The 21068-nt window shown below is 40.3% G+C and overlaps 1 protein-coding gene across 3 annotated transcripts in view; it reads right to left on the minus strand.

Annotated features, from left to right (window-relative positions):
• LOC131042453 (protein ROOT INITIATION DEFECTIVE 3) overlaps positions 1–21068 on the minus strand; it is a 154430-nt gene that overhangs the window by 54470 nt on the left and 78892 nt on the right. For all 3 annotated transcript variants that reach the window (XM_059220330.1, XM_059220333.1, XM_057975731.2), the window contains 2 exons: positions 6824–7026; positions 6484–6611 (listed from right to left, as the gene is read on the minus strand). In XM_059220330.1, the coding sequence (XP_059076313.1) occupies positions 6484–6611; positions 6824–7026 (331 nt within the window). The remainder of the gene's footprint in view (positions 1–6483; positions 6612–6823; positions 7027–21068) is intronic.

A 21068-nucleotide genomic window follows, 5' to 3' on the forward strand; every position in this document is an offset into this window, starting at 1 on the left:
AATCCTGCTGAGCAATGTGACCATGTCCCCATGCTCGTTGTGAAAGTCACTTCTAGGGGTCTTTTTCCCAATCCTGACGCGTGGAGGTCTTCTCTCCTTGTACCACTCTTCATTTATCAGTGTTCTGCATCTGGCGGGGTTCATATCATACGCCCCCTGCGCTTCATCTATCTTCGTGGTTATGGGGTTGTTCGGGAAGGGAATGTCAAATGCGTCGCCAATGGCTTCAAGAGTGAAGTTAGCGAGGACCATGTCCTCGAGGAGCACCAATCTGGAGCTTGGTTGGTAATGTCGGGCAGCCTCTACTACTAGCTCATAGTTTTGCACTGCCAGGGGAAATCCTGCTGCTTGGGCAATGCCACTTTCCATCATCCGCCTAGGCCTGCCATAGGCATTAGGGGAGAAAACTCGGTTTCTGAAATCTTGACTCCCTCAGTCCTCCTCTCTGATACTGATACTTCATCTTTTCAACTCTGCAAAGGATATTTGATTTGGATGCTCGTGATGTCTCGGCTGCAGCAGGTGTTTTTGATGATTCTACCGCCGATTTAGGCATTTATCCTGCACAGTCGGACACGGATTACGAGGCGATACAAAGGAAGTAAAGTGGGTTAGATAAAGGATATGCCAACATACAAGGATCAACTTGAAAACCGAATTTAAAGGACAACATGACACCTTAGCTAAAAGGCATAATTGATTTAAACATGAATAGTTATGAAACTTTTGATTGCGAATTTATACTTAGGCATTTTAGGATCAATTTCCAAAATGGACGATGCTTTAAAATTTTCCTAAGTCTGAAAATGCGTTTCCGGTTAATTCCTAGGAACAGACTCAGATTTCAATTGCATTGCCTTGACGTCTTATATACGGGGAAGAGATGCGTTTTACGATTTAATCGTTTTAATTTATTCCGCATACGCATCTATATGATTTTGCAAATATTTTGAATGATTTCAAGAGAGGCAAAGCACACTTACCTGGCGAAAATGAATGGCGTAAATTCGCGCAACCTGCCCTGCAAGAATGAATTCCTTTGGATTTGAAAAATGATACTTCTTACGCCTTACGTTCTGAAAAGATAAGTTCACGACTTGGAAATTGGAACGGGAGAGTTCTTGGTGATTTTGCCTCCTACGTGATTTTACCAATAAATTACTTAACCTTCCACACTTCTTTGAAATTGTTATGGGCTTAAGGTATTTGTAAAGGGTCTGGAGAGCCCTTTAGAAACCGCAACTTTCTCCTATACGAACTTCGGTGTTTTATTGCTCTCTACAAGGTATGAAAACCTCTGACTTTCAACACTTAAGAAGAATCATAGTATTACCTTAAATGGCAAATCTCGGAAAATAAGACATCTTTGCAAGTTTGTAGCCTTCTAAAAATTGCGGTTTCAACCCTACACGAAGTTTCAACAATGGAGAATGGAGTTCGTGAAAAACACTCACTGCGCGATATACCTCATAGCGCGACCCTTGGCAAATGGGATTTCCCTTTTGTCCTCTTCAGAATTTGGCAAAAATGACATTTACCTCCTAAATCACGATTTTCCTTCGGTAGGCGAATTTCGGCTATTCAGCACCTTTTGCAAACTATAAGCTTCGTGTGATCTCTGGAGAGTCTTCCGAATTTAACTTAGCAATTTTCTGTATGGTGTGATTTACCCTTGAACTTCGGAGTTTGGAGTCTCTTTGAAAACTTCGGCGATTTGGTTGCCCTTCCAACTTCGGCGATTGGAGGTCTTTTGCAAGCTTCTAAATTTTCGGACTTTTCCCTTAGAATTAAAACTTTGGGATTTGGATGGAGTTTGCAAACTTCGGCACTTTAGAGTGCTTTGCAAACTTTCATTCTATTTTACTTATCGCTTGGCATGCGATTTTCAGCATTTTCATGTACTTTTTAAAATTTTAACCTTTACGCACTTCACCTCCAAAGTGCGAACTTCAGCGATTTGAAGCCTTTTTCAAACTTTTACTTTCATCGCATATCCTCCACATCACGATTTTCAGCATTTCAAGTGTGTTTGCAAAATTTTAACTTTTTCTGCGTTTTCACTAAAAAGTGCGAATTTCGGGGTTTAATGGCATTTTGCCAACTTTCAACTTTTACATTCCGACTCAAAAGTGCGAACTTCGGCACTTAATGGCATTTTGCCAACTTTAACTTTTACATTCTGACTCAAAAGTGCAAACTTCGGCACTTAATGGCATTTTGCCAACTTTCAACTTTTACATTTTGACTCAAAAGTGCGAACTTCGGCACTTAATGGCATTTTGTCAACTTCAACTTTTACATTCTGACTCAAAAGTGCGAACTTCGGGGTTTAATGGCATTTTGCCAACTTTCAACTTTTACATTCGGACTCAAAAGTGCGAACTTCAGCACTTAATGGCATTTTGCCAACTTAGGCAATTGGAGCCATTTTGAAAACTTAGGCGATTTTTGGGCCTTGGAGGTAGTTTGAAAGTTTTAACTCTTTGCATTTTGTCCTATATCCTTGACGAAAATCGACACCTTGGGTCTTCATGTGACCTTCAGACGCTTTATCTATTACTTGGAGGGATTTCGCCAGCTTCTACCATCCTACGCCTATCTCAGGCGATCTTCAGGATTAAACTATCTCTTGGAATTTTCATGCCCGAAGGCTTAACTTACCTCACGGCTTCACAAGCTCTTCCATTCATAACATCATCATCTCATGGACTGATTACGGGCTCGCTCAAAAGGATGCGAGACACTCTATGCGAAACTCAACAGGGCAAAGACGGAAAGGCCCAAAAAAGGAAAGGGGACCCTGTCAGTGACAGGGAGCGTGTGCAACGCACAACAAGACGTCTCGACGTCCCAGCGGCGTTTGGGTGGCGGTGGCGGGACGGTGGGGGACGTCACGTCCCCGTCACCTCGTCCCCGAGACGTTTCTTACGAGGGGACGTGCCCAAAAAGGGGGGGACACATCCCCGTGGAACACTATCGGAATCCAACTTTCCATCATATTCCGGTGGGGTAAAATGTGGTTTAGTATTAGCCCTACTCAAAACCCTCAAGAACCTTTCTTCATCCGAATCAATCATCGATGGGTTTACTTGTTCTGTCGGGGCTTCTTCTCCTTCATCTTCACTTACATCTTCAATATGTCGGCCTCTTCTTTGTGTAGTCCCCACGACTTCCAACCGGGCTGCTATACCTCACAACATCTTCATCACAGCAGGGTCTGCATTCCCACGCACTCCACCATTCCTAGTTCCTCTTCGTGCCATCTTTCGCCAGTCCTCTGCAGCTGCAGGTCGGATCCTTAGTCCACCACCCCACAACAAATTCTTAGGACAACCGGAACGAAAACTCACTCTGATCACTTGGTGCAGTCATCGATAAGGAGGGATCTCAAAGAGATCACTCCAAACTGGTCAGCAAGAGTAAACACAACGGAAACACAAGGATATGGAGGCTATGCAGATCAGCTTGAATTATAACATGAAATCTGAATACAACCAATCGGTAACAACCGAATTACAAAAAACCGGCTCACAGGCCTGCTAGAACATACATAATAGGTCACAACCGGGACCTTAAATCCTTAGATCTATCTTCTACACTCAGTCTTAACTACTTTGATCCTCCTGATGATCTTTAATGCTTAATTGCAATGATATATATACGATCCAAGAGGATCTGGTCGGCCCAAAGGGGATCAAAACCCGAAGAACAAGACCTAACGTGAAAAACCAACAAGGTCGACCTCCGCCAAGAGACCTTCAGAAAATCCAAAGGATGAAGTGTAGATTGCAGGAAAAGGTCGGCCACACAATATAAGGAGATGAATTCTAAGTTTATTGGGCTATAACAGCAACTATGATAAAATATTCTTTTAAGGAGTTTCCAGCAAGCACCTTCCTCTCTGATTGGGAGCTTAGAAATTGCTATCATTTGTAGCTTTGTAATTTTTAATATAGTATGAATATACTTTTCCTGTTGGAAATCTGGATTTCATGACGATGATGATATTTTGTCTATGCTGAATGAACTTACACAAAGAAACAATATATGATTTAATTTTCAGAGTACTGCGTGTGTTTTATTTTCATTTTAGCAGTTTTTATCAAAAAATTATATGTTTAAAAAAAAAAATTTAAATTGCAAACAAACCAGCCAGCCTATTACACCGGAAACATGTAACAGTATTGATAACTTCATTTTCTTAAATTCCACCAAATTTCTATGAAATGAACAACTAAAACTCACTCATAATATCTCATTGCACAAATCCAATGGAAAGGCTGACCCTTTGATTGCAAAAGACCAAAATGCTGATGGTATGGCAGCTAGTAGCAAGATCATGGATTACTTATAATATTTGTGAACAGCAGCAGGAAATACTTATTTTCTCCAATTTGGTGCTCCAAAAATCACAAAATGATGACAATTAAAGTTGGTCAACAGTAGCGAAACATGCTAATGACTTCTACAAACCCTTGTTAATGTGGCTCTCAGCAATTAAATTATTGCTGATTTAAAAAATCAACAATAACAATGATTTTCTTGCAAGCATAATTCAATCCAATTGTCCACAAGCTAAAATCTTCAATTATTTACTGTAGCAACATTATAGCGACACTGTAGCAAGCTAAAAATGACTTCAATTCTTCGAGCAAAAATGTGACCCTCGAGTGGAACACCTTTTATGGATAACAGGGTTTTTGACCTCAAGAAATCAAGAGGTTTTTATCCTCCAAGACCTTAAAATGCCAAGGGTTTTTACATTCTATCCCTGGATGGAAAGATGAACACAAAGCTTAATTTCCAAAAAGCATTTGAAAATGCAAATGATAAGTGATGATTCATCTATCTCCATCAAAAGTTGCAGACATGGGAGTCATGTCAATCATGGAAAAAGGGAAAGGAAGTAAGAATTTCTTAAGTTGCACAAATTTCTTAGCAAAACTATTGCATATGATAGTTTACATGCACTTTGAGCACTCTAGCCAGATACATTTGGAAATTTGCACAACTTTAGTGAATGACGAAACATATTATAAATATCAACAAATAAAAAAAGTTCAATATATTTTTGATAATATATATTAAAATAAATACTATATTTTATATGTTATAATTCATTATTAATTAAATGTTCCACCATCTCCAATTTTAGCTCCTTTGTCCCTTAGTTCTGAAAACCCATCCCTTGTCCCCTATTTTGAAACTATGTGCAACCATGGTAATTTATCATCCCTCCCTTGAATGAAAATTGGAATTATTGGATTGCATTTAATAAATCACACAGGTCAAAGGGTAAGAAATTAAGTATGTTTTCTTTGGTATCCATACCCTTTTTGCACATTGAGTCATTAAGGCATAGAATTGAACTAAAATCCACACATTGGATGGTCAAAGAAAAGAAAGAAGAAATTATATTAATCTCTATAGATGATCAAAAGTAGGTCAATGGGACTAGAGGTTATGACAATTAACAATAGAAATTTCTAGGAAGAGAGAACTCTAACAAAATACATGAGCCCCAAAAGTACAAAATACAATATAAAGCATTGCGACACTAACAAAAAGCATTGAAGGTTGAACATGAGCCCCAAAAGCATGTTCCTATCTATATGTGAAATGGAGGAGTTGTTTGATTCATCATCAACTATTCTAAAAGATAATGTTCTCAAGGAAGTATCTAAGGATAGAAGGCCATCTTGAGATACCCTAGGAGTTATCAGTGCACATCCTCTAGAAACGCCCCTAATGTCCAAGGCTAGTGTAACTCCCAAAGTAGAAAGAAGCTTGCAACACAAGTATGCCCCAATGATGTTGAGGGCAGCACATTGGTTGTACATCCATGTCATTGGAATGGGGTCAAGTCATGCAAAGGGGAATGGATAAAGCCATGATGCCAAGGGAGAGTAGGTTGGGGAATCTAAGTAATATGAGCAGTAATGATGTGTTGCAAAATTTTTACCTAACGGATCTACTAACTTTAATATGTTAGTGTCAGTATCCAAAGGACATTATGTGTTGCTTGTTGCCTAGGCGGGATGGAAAAAAGAGGTGATAAACATTGGGACTCTAGAGCCACTAGACTCCCCACCTTGTGGGGATCTATGTCAGAGGATGATGGCCTCATGAAGAAAAAGAACTAGGCGCCAGTGATCCGAAAATTTTATGATAATTATATATCTTTTCTTGGTCACAAATAAAGTTCTTTGAAATCACAAGACAAAGATCAAACAGTTAGACTTCTGGCCACAGATGCATACGCTACAGCTATATTTTCTATGAGATCATCAAGTAATAATATCATTCGACAGCTTTATTTTCCTCTATACTCTATATCCATCTAAATAAATAAAAAATGAAAAAAAGAAAACATTGTGTGCACTGTGTAGCGAGTCATTTCCCAATTTAAAAGGTTATTGAAAAGTTAGAACAATATCTAGCAATAGTTGCTGACATGAATAATATCTAGCAGCCAAAAAATACCTTTCCTATGGTTGAATATCCGAATAACGTGGCCAGTAACTACATCCCATATGCGTGCAGTGCAATCTTCTGCAGCAGATACCAGCCACAATTGATTTGTTGTGAAGGCTAGAGCTGTAATAGATCCCCTGTTAAAGAGCACAGAGATTCCGAGTTTAGTAAATTTACCTACAGCATTCTCTATTATTCTGTCTATATCAAGTATAAAAATGGAACAAATAGGTGCACCAGCTAGCAAGCATCGAGCAAATACTTCTGACATATCATTTCCATCATATGTATGGACATCAAACACCACTAGTTCTCCCATGAAACACAATTTTCAAAATATGGTTGTTACCTATGGCCAATTAACATGGATGACTGATTCTCTGTAGCAACATCACTAGTACCCTGCAATCCAATGTCAAGTTCATTGACAAATATCGTTCCATCCACAGATCCAGCAAATAGTAATCTGTCTCCAGGATCTAGTGTAATAGCTTTTATCTCCCCTGGAAATGTAAATGTTTGCTGCAACGTGCCATTGCCAAGTCTCCACACCTAAGATGTACCATACAGAAGCTATTATTATAAATTGCAGCCTACAACTATATGCTAAAGAGCACCCATGATAAGCTTAAGAACGAAGAATCCAAAAACAGCAATTTAAAAACATAAAACAGCAGTTCTAAAACCCTAAAAACAACTGATAAAATTCTGAAAAATATTTTAGTTTTAATTCTGTAAATAAAAATTTGAAAATATTAAATTTAAAAGAATAAAAACAACATTTAAAAATCCTAAAAAATCAGTTCTAAAACATTGTTTAATAATTTATAAACCCTTGTAAGAACTTTCATGTATTTTTATCAATTGATTATTGAAGAATGAAATATTGATATTTCTATTGCAATTCTGAAAGAACATTCAAAAAATTGAAACAACACTCAAACAAGGATTTGAGTGTGAACTTGTTAAGTCTTAACTTAAACTTTAAGGCTTGATAAATGATTGAAAAAGACAATTGAATTCTCCATCTTCCTCTTTCTATTGCTCAATTCAAATGGAAAAATATTGAGGCTTGAAGATGATTTGAATTGACGATACACTGAGTTATCTAAAGTTTCTTTCGGAGTGTGAGCTATTGGTCTATAGACTTAAATTGATCATCCAATTGTTTCTTTGCTATTTGCAACTGGTTGATATGGATATTCAGTTGTACCAAGTCTCTACTTCTGGAAGCAAGTTAGAGACTTAGATGTTCTCAAGGAAGGCTTGTGTGTCCTATATCGGGAAAGTAATGTGGACCAGCCAAAGACTAACAAACTCCCTCAACTGCCTAAATTTCCTCCATGTTTTGTCATGCTGATCCTGGACCCGTTGATGTCGATCATGAAGGTCCTCAATCTTTACCCATTTTGCTTTGTCCAAATCTTTCTTTACATCATACTGTTGGGGAATTTTGTTAATTTTGCACCTCCAATTGCTCCATCTGTACTTTGATAGGCTTTAGCAGATTCGACCATTGTAGGTAGTATTGATACAACTGGTTTATTTCCAACTCTGTCTTCTTGGTGGTTGCTAGCTGAGCTCCCAAGGTTGTCTGAGTGGTTGCACACCAACATCTTGCTTCATCCTCCTTAGTCTTCTCAAATTCTTTTTGCACCTCTTGTTTCAGGTTATCTCTTTGTAGGCCTAGATCCTGGAAGAGTTCATCTATGAGTAGCCTTAGGTGTACTGGGGCAGTTGAGATGGGTCCCCCTTTGCATGTGGATACTTGTCCTAAACCTCCTTAATAATATCTTCTACTTTGTCCATTGTTTGCACATGTTCTTTGAGAACATCCTCTTGGGTTGACTACTGTAGAATATCCCCCAGCTGAAATTTTTGGAGAAGAGTGATATTGCCAATGTCCACTTCGTTGTCGACCACCAAGATCTAGAGTATTTGGGTGGAGGCTTTTGATTGTTGCTACATCTAGGCCAGGAAATTCCGGATTTGTGCCATGGAGGAGGTATCAGTTGATGAGGCAATAGAGGTAGAGGCCTCATTGTCGGTCTAGGGAGGGGGTGAGGTGACTGTGGCCTTCAGTTTTATGTCTTCTCCTCTTCACGAAGTTGGTTGTAGGCCTTAGTGGTGGCCTTGGTGATCTCCATCTAAACCTAATGAATCACCTCCAGTTTATCCAACATGAGCTTATCAATCCATTGCTTTGAACGGATTTTTATACTCTACTCCTCCTTAAACCTTTGCAACTGTGGGGCTGTGAGGTCCAAGGCAATAGTCTGGATGGCAATCTCCTTTAGATTCTTCTCCTCTTGCTATGCCTTTGCTCTTTGGTCTCTTAAGGCGGCTGCTAGGGGGCATGGTAGATTCTGGATGAAGACCTCCAGGGTATACTTCTGAGATACCAAATAGTGGGTCAGAGGCCGTTCTCTTGTATGCTTATTTAAGAGAGGCACATTTTTCTGATTTAATTAGGTTTTTACAAAGGTTTGGGTGACGAATAGGATCTAATATAGCTGGTCCTCGTCAAGGAGGGGAATTTGTGGGGCCGGTGGCTCAAGTCCAAGGAGTTCTTCCTCCAAAGTACAGCTTTTGATGCTTCTTTCTCTTGTTGCTTTGTTTTCACTGATGTAGTTTGGAGCTTTCTTTTTATTGGCCAGCTTCCTCCGGCTTTAGTAGGTGTTGTTTGTGGGAGTGGGGTCTGTAGCCAACTAGATCTCCTCTTCGGTGTTGATCCGATCTTTGGTTCTACTTGCTCCTCCTTAGGATATTTCCCCTTCTTCTCCACTTTAGCTATTGTTTTCTCCTTTGCTAGGAAGTCAAACAACTCCTTCACAATTTGAATCCTTGGTGCCTTTGGATCCTTTGGTAGTTGTAGGAGGCTTTGTGCATATGAACCGACCTCTGCACTTGAAACTTCACATGGCAATGATGGAATCCGAGATGTCTAGGGCTCAAGAGCATTCGTGATAATGAAATCCTTATCCACTTGGAAGACAATGTTGTCTATGTATTTTTGTACAATACAGTTGGAGACCTAGGATTGGTCTTGCATCTTCTTTTGAAACCCCTTAAAGTATCCTCTAAAGACTTGGATGTAGGTGTTAGGGTCTAGGAACCTACGGGCATAGTCCAGAATCTATGCTGCCACTGGTTTGTCTTCTGTTCACTTCCGTTTGGCATATTGTGGAAGCTCCTTCATAAAGTAAAATGCCAGGCATATGAGAAGAGTGCTATACCAAAATGGGTAGCTGGTTTGTTTAGTCCAGGCAGCGTTCACCAATAGTTTGTCTTCAAGACCTTGCACAAATCGAAGTCTTTCCCTTCTATCACCATCTTGTAGGCTGTGTGGCTACTGTCATGGTAGAGCCCTCCCAATTTGTCAAGTATACCTTATATGAGATTACTTTTGTTGCATAAAGGATGCCTTTGTTTGTGATGTTGCTAATTGCGAGGCTTTAGCCATCAAAAGTTGCCCAAGTGAGCTTTTCGACTTTTGTGTTCTTCATGCCCTTCTTTGGTGGGATGGCTGCTTTTGTCGGTAGTTTGGTGACAACCTAAATGACTTCCTTTGTGATCCAGTAAGGTTGGTCTAAGTATAGGAATTTGTCATGCAATCTTCTAAGCACCAACCAGACCAGCTCTTTCTCTTTGGTGAAGTCTAGAAAGTCTTTGAACACATCTAGCTTCTTCTCACCTATCCAGGTATGCTTTGCCTTGTACTTGTTGGTGCCTTTCTTTAGTAGTTTTTGTCTCAGCTCCTTTATGGTTGGTTTCCTCCAAAGGTGAGTGTATATACTATATACCTCCTAATGTCTTCTATATAGATTACATCAGCTAGCACTCTTGAAAAAGCTCCTGGGTTAGTTTGCATTGCTTTGTTGGGATATTTGGAGTAGTTGGGTCGTGGCTTGGTAGCAGCACAAATCAACACAGTGGTGGCCATGGTGGTAATTTGTAGATAGGGATGTGTTTTCTTAGGGTTTGTAAAGAAGGCACTTTGAGTTGTTAGCACAAGAGTGAAATGAGCTTGAGAGCACGATGTGAGCTGAAAAAGACAAGTAAGATGTTTAAATGGTAGTAGGGTCATTTTATAGGTTTGCCTTTAGCGGTCGCATTAACTTTTGTAACCATTGCATGCTATTTCCTGTTATATTTTGCCTATTAACTACTACGGCTAGCTTTTTTCAATTGTTAGCCTCTACGTTTTCTAGTTGTTTATTGTACAAAATGTTACACTATGTTACATTACGTTATAATTTATAAATGGTGTGCATTATGTTAGCATACGCTTTTGATGAAATTCTCTAATGTCGTGTCAGATCTATTTAGGGTTTTGTGTGTTAGACTATCGGTTTTCATTTGACTACTATGGACCCTATTTTGTCCTTGATTGTGTATTTGGGCATATGTTTTGTAGGTCACCTAGAATTACTAAGGTTTGATTGTTGTTATTTGGTTATGTTGGTTGAAAATTTTGTACACCTGGGGGATGTGCAAAATTGTGGTTTCAGCCACAGTGTGTGAGTATGATACTCTCCTAATTTAAGGAAGGCTCCCCCTATCTGCAAACTAAACTAATCTAATATGGATGGGACAGCAGTCTTTCTTCTTCTTTCAAGAAAAACTATACTCTTTTCTCTTCATAGAAAAGTAATAGCAATTGAAAATAAATAACAGCAAATACAGAAATGAGACTTTTTTGTAGGATTTTTGGAACATAAAGGGAAGCAAAGTTTTCATGAAGGCACAAAGACCTCCGTCACTTCCCTAGGACGGGAAAACAGAAACGAAAGCACAAAGTCTTCAACACTTCTATTGTCCTATCAACCTTTGTAGATGATTTTCTGTTAACTAAGCACAATATGTAGCAGCTCAAAGTCTAACTACATGATGTGCTTCACCTTACATGCACAAGTCTTAAAAATAGAAGCAGCACAAAGTCTACAAGCTATCTTCTCACTTTAGCTTTCCACACTAGTTTCAGATATGATAAGTAGCTCAAAGCCTACAAGACCAAATCTAAAAACCAAACATATAATTCTAAATACAATTAGCAGCTCAAAGTCTGCAAGATTGAATTTAAATCTCCCTTGAACAATAAAACAAAAATCACAATCAACTCCAGAAAATGTCGTCACATAACAACTTGAATTGGCACAAAGTCTCAACACAACTTGCCTCTTTTATTGAAAGCAATTTGATTTACATCTAAGCTCAAAGTCTTAGAGTGCACATACAAACTGGCAAAATTTTGTTGCATTGCCAAAAGATAAAAATTACAATAGATCCCCTCAAGTATTTATAGGAGAGGAGCCTTGAGAAAAAGGTGGGAGGATCCTATCTAACTTGAGAAATTCTCTCAACCACCAAGACTTATTCAACAACTAACTATGACTTATTCCAACTACAGTCTTAATTGAACTCAACTTGTAGTTGCTTTACATGTAATTACAAAAGTGCAAGTGATGAGTTAACTTGCAATTAGAAAGTTATTTTTACATGTAACTTGTCAAAACAAAATTACAAATGCATAATTAAAACTATTCTATGTGTCCAAAGACACGACTCTAACTACATCATCCTTTGTCTGTGATGATCTTCATGCCGCTTCAGGATGCTAGAACTTGAAGTATTCTGGATCAATGAAGACATCTTGAACCAGAATGAGAATTTGCATCCTTAATGATCTTTGTGTCCTTGGCCAACGAACTTCAACCTTATCTTCTTGCTTAGGGTAGTATTGTCTTTTCCGGAGGGAAAGGGTTGCCTTCGTATTTTCATGTCATGACCATCTTTGTCTTGAAAGCATTCTATGCTCTCAACCATGAATTGTTGTTGTATCTCTTCTTTGTATCATCCTCCAATCTTGAAATCTGCTTGCAAAATAAGGCCCATGCCTTAATCCATTGATTTGGTGGATCGTGTGTGCAAACCGATCTGACAAGGGAAGGGATAAACTGATGCAAAAATGGGCTCATAGGTGAATTTCGGGTTTTGGAAGCTACATTACACGTGTGGGGGAAAAAAGAGCATTAACTTGCAATTGTGGAGAACAAACATGCAACTTCATATGTGTAATGGGTAACTACAAGTTTGCACTTGTAATTGGACCTTTAAAACTCATTTTCAAGTGTTTTTTGAGTGCATTTTGGACCAATTTCGGGTTTTGGATGGTTGACTGCAAGTGAAGACTTCAAATGGGATAAATGAATGAAGGTGTGAAATGAGTGGATGAAATTGTGGGAATGGTATGTACGGATGATGGCAATGAATATGAGTGAAAATGAAAAGATTTTGGGAAGATCATCTTTATGAAAATGGGAAGAACTTTCAACTTGTAATCAAGTTTTAAAACCCCGATTTTGAAAGGATGAGCATTTTTCCAACTTTGAAACTTGGAATTTCACCAAAAGATGGTTAAAATTTCCAATCAAAGGGGAAGATCGGTTATTTTCATCTTACTTACGATCGGGTTTTTAAATCCTGAATGCAAGCAAAGAGGGAAAATGGGGAAAGACAATGCAATTCACAAATTGCTTTGCAAACTTGGAACAAAGGGGAAAATCTCTCACAAAACCGATTTTAGGCAAGAACTAACAAAACTAACATATATACAAATTGATCAAGGAAACCAAAACAAACAAAAAACAAGAAAAGAAAACAAGAAAGGAAAAGAAAATACCTTGATCAATCAAAACGTCCTTCAAGAAGCAAGAAGCAATCCTTGAAAGAGAAGATTGAAACTCTTAAATAGACATCAAACCACACTTCAATCCCTAGGCACGTTTTTGCCAAAACAGCATATGTATCAAAACGCCCATAGATAGCATGAAGAACCGGTCAAGAAAGACATCCAACCTCCACGCCTAAGCAAGACAAGAAAAAACGACTTAGATGAGGAAAATCGTGGGATTTTTCAAACACGTTTTTGTTGTTAAAACCAAAGTTCCTAGACTCGGACTCGGCTCGGACTCGGCAAGGTCGACTCGACTCGTGACTCGGCAATGACTCGGCAAAATAAAAAAAACCTTGAAATTAAGAGATTTTTAACAATTTAATACTTGTTTCATGCACCCATTATTGAATAAAGCTCAATTATAATGTGTGCTAGCTTGTGATGCCATGAAAGGCATGTTGGTAGAGTATCTACTTGTTTGGGGCTTCTGTTTAGTATTTTCTTTGGCCAAATTGAAATTTTGGGAGCACCAACATCAGACATCAAGAACATCTTCACTTGGAAATTGTAGGGATTGCATGTGTATGGTAGCATTAAATAGTGTGCTTGTTGAACTTAGGTTTTACCTTGGGACTATAGTTGACCTTGGTCTCTCTTGGACCTCTTAGTTTTTAGGCTATATATATGTTGGATGGAAGGGGGAATTGTGAGGCCAAAAGGGTTTGAAAATATGCTCCTCAGAGACATGTCCCTTGCCAAAAATAACCTTGTGCCCCATGGGGGGATTTTTTGGGATGTGGGGACAGCTAGGAAATGTCCCCAACTCACCCCCTTTTTTCAAAATTTTAAGAAACATCCTTGTTGTGAGGTACTCACACATCGCCCCATTGCAAATGAAGACCCCCACTTTTTGCTTTCCAGGGTTAGCTCTTTTAGTTTTGTTGTTGGTTGTTTTAGTGTCTTAGCCTTTGCATTGAAGGGATTGAGTTTCTCAAAGGTCATCAAATCCGGTGGATCTCCTCAAGGTGGAGTGAAGGAGGTTAGGTCAGTTGAGTGATTAGGGGTTATTTAGATCATTCCTAGGGTTTTTGTGTACTATTTGGTCACGCTTCAAGTTGCTAAATCAAACCTTGGTTGAATGTATAGTGTCCTCCTAGGTCGCGTCCCTTACATCAAGGTCAGAGTGAACTTGCCTTAAAAGTCTGGAATGTCATCCTGATCCTGAAATGGCCTGAAATTTGACTAAGTTTGGAAATTTGAAGGATCCTCCAAAAACTAGATTTTGCATTGTAACTCATGGAGGTTCAAAACCACTCTCAAACATCCTGACAATATATATGGAATATAACTTAAAGTATAAGAAAGAGAAAAGACATAAGGAAATGTCACTTATACTTAAATGTTATATTCCATATATGAATCCTGGCGGAGAGACTAACTTGTCAAACAAGTCAAAACATTGACCTGTCGTGGCCGAGTCTTGGAGCTTGGACTCGGCGAGTTTTGCCATAACTCGCCTGACTCGCGTCGTGGCCGAGTCTTGGAGCTTGGACTCGGCGAGTTTTGGTCAAAACTCGCCGAGTCCGAGTCCCGAGTCAGCAAAACTCGCCGAGCTTGGCTCGACTCGCCAACTCAGCGAACTCGCCTGACTCGCAGCGAGTTTGGGAACTCTAGTTAAAACACCATAAAACCAGCGATAATGCCTTCCAAATGGCGTGAAGAGAATTGGAAAATGCATGAAAATAGCAAGGAATCCAAAACGCCTTCCTCCTAAGATTTCTCCACAAAAATCGGTGGAAATTGTCAGCAAAATCCTTCAACAATGCTGGTCGGGTTCTTGGGAAAGAACAACAAGTTTAAAAATGCATGCAATAAGGAAAATCGGGTTTCTTAAACCTTTTTACATGTTTAAAATGTTCACTTTTCCCCTCATAAGGCAAAATTGGGTTTGTGAGAGCAAACAACAAGTTTAAAATACTTGTAATAGGGAAATAAAACTCCCTCTACAAGTTTTTAAACAAAAGACTAGTAAAGGGAAAATAAAATTCCTTTTACAAGTCATAAAAACAACTTAAAAATAAAACTTGTAATAGGGAAATAAAATCCCTATTACAACTTAAAGTGACTTTATAAAACTTGTAATGGAGGAGAAAAACCCCTACCATAACTTAAAATCACTTAAGTGGAACTTTTTAAATGAATTACAAGTTTATTTAAACTTTATAATTTAAAGTTCACCTGTAATGTGTCTAAAAAGTTCCTACGATGACTTAAAAGCCAAAAAGCAACAAGGGGGAAATAAAAAGTAAGTTACAAGTTCTATTTTCATAAAGTGCACTTGTAATTAACTAAAAATTTCCCTACAACACTAAAACAAAGGGAAAATTAAAACTTGTAACTTAAGGAAAATTTTCCACCTGCAGTCAGGGGAAAAAAACCCGAAATTGAAGGAAAAACATAGCAAACGAACCCAGAATGCGATGAATTTTGAAACGTGGATCGAGGATGGATTGAGGATTAAGCCAGTCCAAGGGCGAAGCAAAATTATGCCTCGAGAAGCATGCCTTAAAGTAAAATTTTCATTTTTTGATAAATTTTTTAAGTAATGGTCCATTTTTTAAAACAAAAATGAGGACAACAGGTTAATGTGCAGATTGTTCTCTTCTGTAGTTTGAATGTGATACCCTTCCAGTTCCTTCTGTTAGTAGGGCTTGGTTGTTTTCCCCCGAGGGGTTTGTGTGTTCAACAGTGCATAATAGTACAGAAATGTAGGAAATATGACAATATACAGCAATGCAAGTAAACAGAAGAACTCAGATGTATGTATTCATTAATGCCAAATGCCAGTACATTCAAACATAACTTTCTTCGACAATATCTACACCCTGAAATAGGAAACCAAGTACAAATATATAGATGTCGGTGTTGGTTGTCCGGTGCCAATTGCCAACAACCGTCACGTAACTACCAACCCTTAACACACACAACGTTCTAATTACAATATGACATAATTACCTATTGATGTGTCTAAAATCGCTGAACTTGCGACTTCATCCGGCGAACGCAGAATAGAATGATCTCGCCGAGTATCTTATCCTCTCTTGAGATAAGGAAATCCGTAATGCTGTTTCTTTGATCAATGGGGACGACCTCAAGGTTTTGATTGTCAAGTCTTGACTGCGGGATTACTCAGTGATTGATGTGATTTGCTGGGAGCACAAAGTGACTTACGATTTGCAACAAGCTAGTCTGCTGCGATTCTCAGACTACGAAATAAAATCAACAGGGAAGGGATAGGAGATCTAAAACTAACAACACGGGTATGCGGGTAGATGGATTCAACATAACCAATTCCTGCTTGGCCAGAATAGCTCACAACCTTGCAGGAACGGTGCAATCTTCAAGGGGACTTGGAAGATTTTCAGACTGCAAACGCAAGACTAAGCACCCAATTCTGGCGCAGCTCAGACGGACACTTGCAATTGAACTAAGCACAATCGAAGGCTCAGATTAACCATACAAAAGGATACACAATCAATATATCCTCAATGGTATGAGCCTGAATCTATCAAATACCTGCACACCCAAAACAGAAAGATCTATATAAAATGCTGAAAGAAACCATGCAAACAGGATGAAAACAAGACAATAAACACCAAATCAATGTCTATATATTGATTTCAGCTGCCTATTACAACAATTTTTGCAGCATCCCTATGCTACTGCTTAGATCTAACCTATTCTAACTTCTAAAATCTAACTCTCTCACCAGAGTCTAACTATCTAACGAAAGCTCTAACCCTTTACAAAAGAAAGGCTTCTGCCTTTTATAAATTTTACAATACGAACCAAAGGCTAGGATTAACTACATCCAAGGGTCCTGATCTGCCTTCCAGAACATGGCAGCTTTAACCTATGCCCAATCAATTCTCAGTCATCCATTCAACCACAATCTCAACTACCTGCCACTATTTGGCTTTAATTCGGTCAATCTGGCAGTTGGACATAACTGTCCACAAAAATATCTTGCACGGGACCCATAGGTAGTTTTAAAACAGTTTCAGTTTAAAACTGAATTCCTGGAATTAAATCCAGCTATGCACTTTTCCTGAGAACGCATGATTGTTGTATTTAGAGTGTTCTTCAGTCTTTGGTTTCGGTGGTGGACTTTAGCTTGTTGCCCGGGTGCCACAGTTCCCAATGCTCGGTTGCTCTCGCATTCCTGCATGTGTTCCTGCATCCTCTTCTTCAGCGTTTAGTGCCTGGCGCCTGGTTCCTTCCGATGACGTCCTGCGACCTGCGAACAATCAATCTCACTTTAATAAATTAATTAATTTAATTAATCAAACATTAAATTTCTAAATGTCTGGCTTAGTCTCAGTGAAGCTCTTTGTGAGATGTATCTTTTTAAATGTTTTCACTTTTTCCTCTGCGAATTTATGACTTTAGGCAAGTTGAGAGATTTGTTTTGAGGCTACTTCTTTTGAATTCATTAGGGTTTTAGGATTAAATTGCGCGACATAGGGTTTTGATTTTCGGTCCAAAGAAGTGTTTGCATGATTTTATATCTTTCACTGCATTTTCGGCTTATGAGGTTATTTTGCAAACTTTAAAACTTTCGCCCTCTGCCAACCTCGGGGTTATAGAGTCTTTTGAAAACTTAAAACTTTCACCCTTTGCAAAATTCGGCAGGCTGTGAACTTTATGCAAACATAGAACATCGCGATTTCGCCTCAGTCACCGAACTTCAGCGATTTTAGCTCCTTTTCAAACTTTAAACTTAGCAATTTACGCCTTATTGGCGAATTTCGGCGGATTGAAAGTGATTGCAAGGTTTATAACTTTCGCAATTTTCCAGGGATGTCGAACTTCGGCGTTTCGGCATGGTTTGAAAGCTTTGGACACTTCGCACTTTAAGAGCCCTTCTAAAAGAAATCGCGATTTCCTCTTTACCGAACTTCGGCGATTTGACATGGTTTGAAAGCTCTGGACACTTCGCACTTTAAGAGCCCTTTTAAAAGAAATCGCGATTTCCTCTTTACCGAACTTAGGCGATTTGACATGGTTTGAAAGCTCTGGACACTTCGCACTTTAAGAGCCCTTTTAAAAGAAATCGTGATTTCCTCTTTACCGAACTTAGGCGATTTGACATGGTTTGAAAGCTTTACGAAAATAGAAAACTCCGCGCTTTCACGCTACATGCGAATTTTGGGAATTTTAGGTGGTTTGCAAACTTCGACATTTTCGAGGGGTTTTTCAAACTTTGGAACTTTTCGCATTTTCCCCTCATTGTGAGAACTTCGGCGTTTGGAGGCATTTTGCCAACTTTGGCATTTTAAGAGCTTCTGCAAGTTTTTTAAAAAATCGCGATTTTCCCTTGCATCTTGAATTTCGGCTATTTGGGATGCTCTGAAAACTTCGGCACTTTTCAGTGTTTTGCAAAACTTTATTTATTTTTTAATTTTTTGTGCCTCTACCTCACATTTTCAGCATTTTCAATTTTCGGCCTTTAAGGCAATTTTGCAAAATTGAAAGTTAAAACGCTTTACCTGTCATCTTCCTCCTACGCGATTTTCGGCAATTGGGCCACTTTTGCAATTTTTGGGTGGATTGGGGATCTCGCGAGTTGAGGAAAGCCTTGAATGATTTTCAGGCAAATGGCATATTTGCTAATTTTCAACTTCTGGAGTTTCATGAACTTGAAGACTATGGACGATTTGATTTTGGCCATAGCAAACTCAGGTGATTTGGATTTGAGGTATGAAAGGTGTTTGCAGAAGCATCTGCGGGAGACAAAATTTAGGGGGGTCCCCTGTCAACTGATGGGGTGTGTGTGCGAGCACAACATTACCCAACAACATCATCACCCCCAAAAAAGAAGGTCGTCTCCTGACGACATACAACAAAATGGGAAATGACGCTAAGACCAAACATGAAAATCAAAGCTGAGGGGGTACAAAGGGCGTCCCTGATGAATAAGGGGTCAGTGGTGGTGGTGTTGCCAACTGCTCCCTCAGCTAGTGAACCTGTTGTGTCCTATGCTTGAGATCTCGCTCAACTACCAATTGCCTCTCCTTGGATCGTTTCACCATAAAAACTGCTTCCATTAGCTCCTTCTGTTTCCCATCCAACACATCTAAAGTAGATTTGAGACGGGTCTCAAGGGGTGCCCGTTCTGCTACCTCGTGTGCACGCCCCGCCGTCTCTTGGGCCAATTATGCCTTGGCACAAGCCAACTCCTCCTCTAGGCTTGTCGCTCGGGCTCTCTGCTTTGCCAGTTCCATCTCCATCGTATGCAGGCGAGTGGCTAGCTCCTCCCGAGCTGTGATGGCCGCCATCCACTCTGTCTCTGCTGCCGAGGCACCATGCTGGGTACGTCTGAGCTGGTAGTACTCATCCCGAAAAGCTTTCTCTACCCGTTGTAGAAGCAAGTGTACTCCACCAACCTTAGCCGTCTTGTCACGCCTCAAATCTACCAACATCTCGGAAGTTTCCACTGCAGGCCAACCCCTGGCCTCAAAACATCTCCCAAACTCCTCAGCACACCCACCAGTGGCAAAGGCGAGGAGTCCCTCAACGGTAGACTACCCGACGGTCCACTCCCGAATAGAGACTGCCAATCTCCGTGCGCTAGCCTCAACCTCTGCTGCCATCCTCCACGCACTGGCTCCCATCTCTGCCAAAAATACCTCTATGCCCTCCGGCTGGCTCTTTGTAGTGGCCTGCTCCTGTTGCTGCACCTCCGCCATCTCTTCCTCAAACCCAATGGTGTCCTGCAAGAAATCCATCGCCAACTCCTATTGTCCGGCCTCCTAATGAGAACTACCCTCATCGAGGTCCACTATCTCCGGAAAAGGACGTGGCTGGGGTGAGGCAGGCGAGGGTCCTAGTGGTGTCATGGGAGGCATCTCATAGCGACCCAACCACGCATCCATGGTGGTATCATCATCTCCGGTCACCGTACCCTCTGCTATCGAGACATTCGTATGTATTGGTTCCTTCCGTACGGTAGACCCAATGGGAGGAGGTTCGCTGGGAACCAATGACACTGCTTGAACATCATCCGCTGGAACTATTGTGGCAACTTTAAAGGGTGTAGGCAATGAAGGTCGGGGTCTCAACTGCCCAAATCCTGGGATGGGTACGACTGGTGTGGCTCCCACCATCACCCCCGAAGTTTGGAGAGGTTTCAGTCCTCCATCCTGAGTCAATACTACGAGTGCATACACTAGTCAGCCTACTCCCGCAGGTCGCACTCCACCCGTCGGTAATCCACGGATTCCTCTTGTCACGTGCCCAAAAGACACTGCATGGCCACTACTCTCCTCCGTACTCGAGGCTTTCTCTACTTCCTTCCTGCTAGCAAGGTGGAATGTGTCATGACTATGGCTGCTCCGAGAAGAAGTGTCCTCGGAATCGTCCCCTTCCTCTGCACTAATATCCGCCTCTTCTGCAGCCTCTTCGTCTACGTCCTCGTCAACTGTCTCCGTCTCTTGTTCTGTGTCTACTTGTGGTGGTCTTCCTTGCTTCTTGCTAGAATGGGCTTCCCCGCTACCTGCCATGGTATCTAGGTGGGTCCAATAAAAAATGAATGGCTATGAAGAGTCCCTTGTCTCCCGAGGTTTCCAGACATGCTTCTCCGGCGACAACTATGTGCATACGGCGTCGAGGAACAACCCTATGGCGTGAAACGGCATGTAAAAAGCCTTGTGTCGCAAGATCAAGAATTTGTGGATTCTGTCGGACAAAACTGTTGCCCAGTTGTATATCGTCCCGTTCCTCAGGCCATTCATAAGAATCATGGGTACCGCCATGTCGGATGCCCTGCTGGCTCTTGTAAGTCTGCTTTTCATAACATCCAACAAACACTGCCAATCTCTTGGAACGATGTAGGACTTCTTCAGTCCTCTGCCCTTGG

This window comes from Cryptomeria japonica, chromosome 1 (assembly GCF_030272615.1).
Source record: "Cryptomeria japonica chromosome 1, Sugi_1.0, whole genome shotgun sequence".
Classification (NCBI taxonomy): domain Eukaryota; kingdom Viridiplantae; phylum Streptophyta; class Pinopsida; order Cupressales; family Cupressaceae; genus Cryptomeria; species Cryptomeria japonica.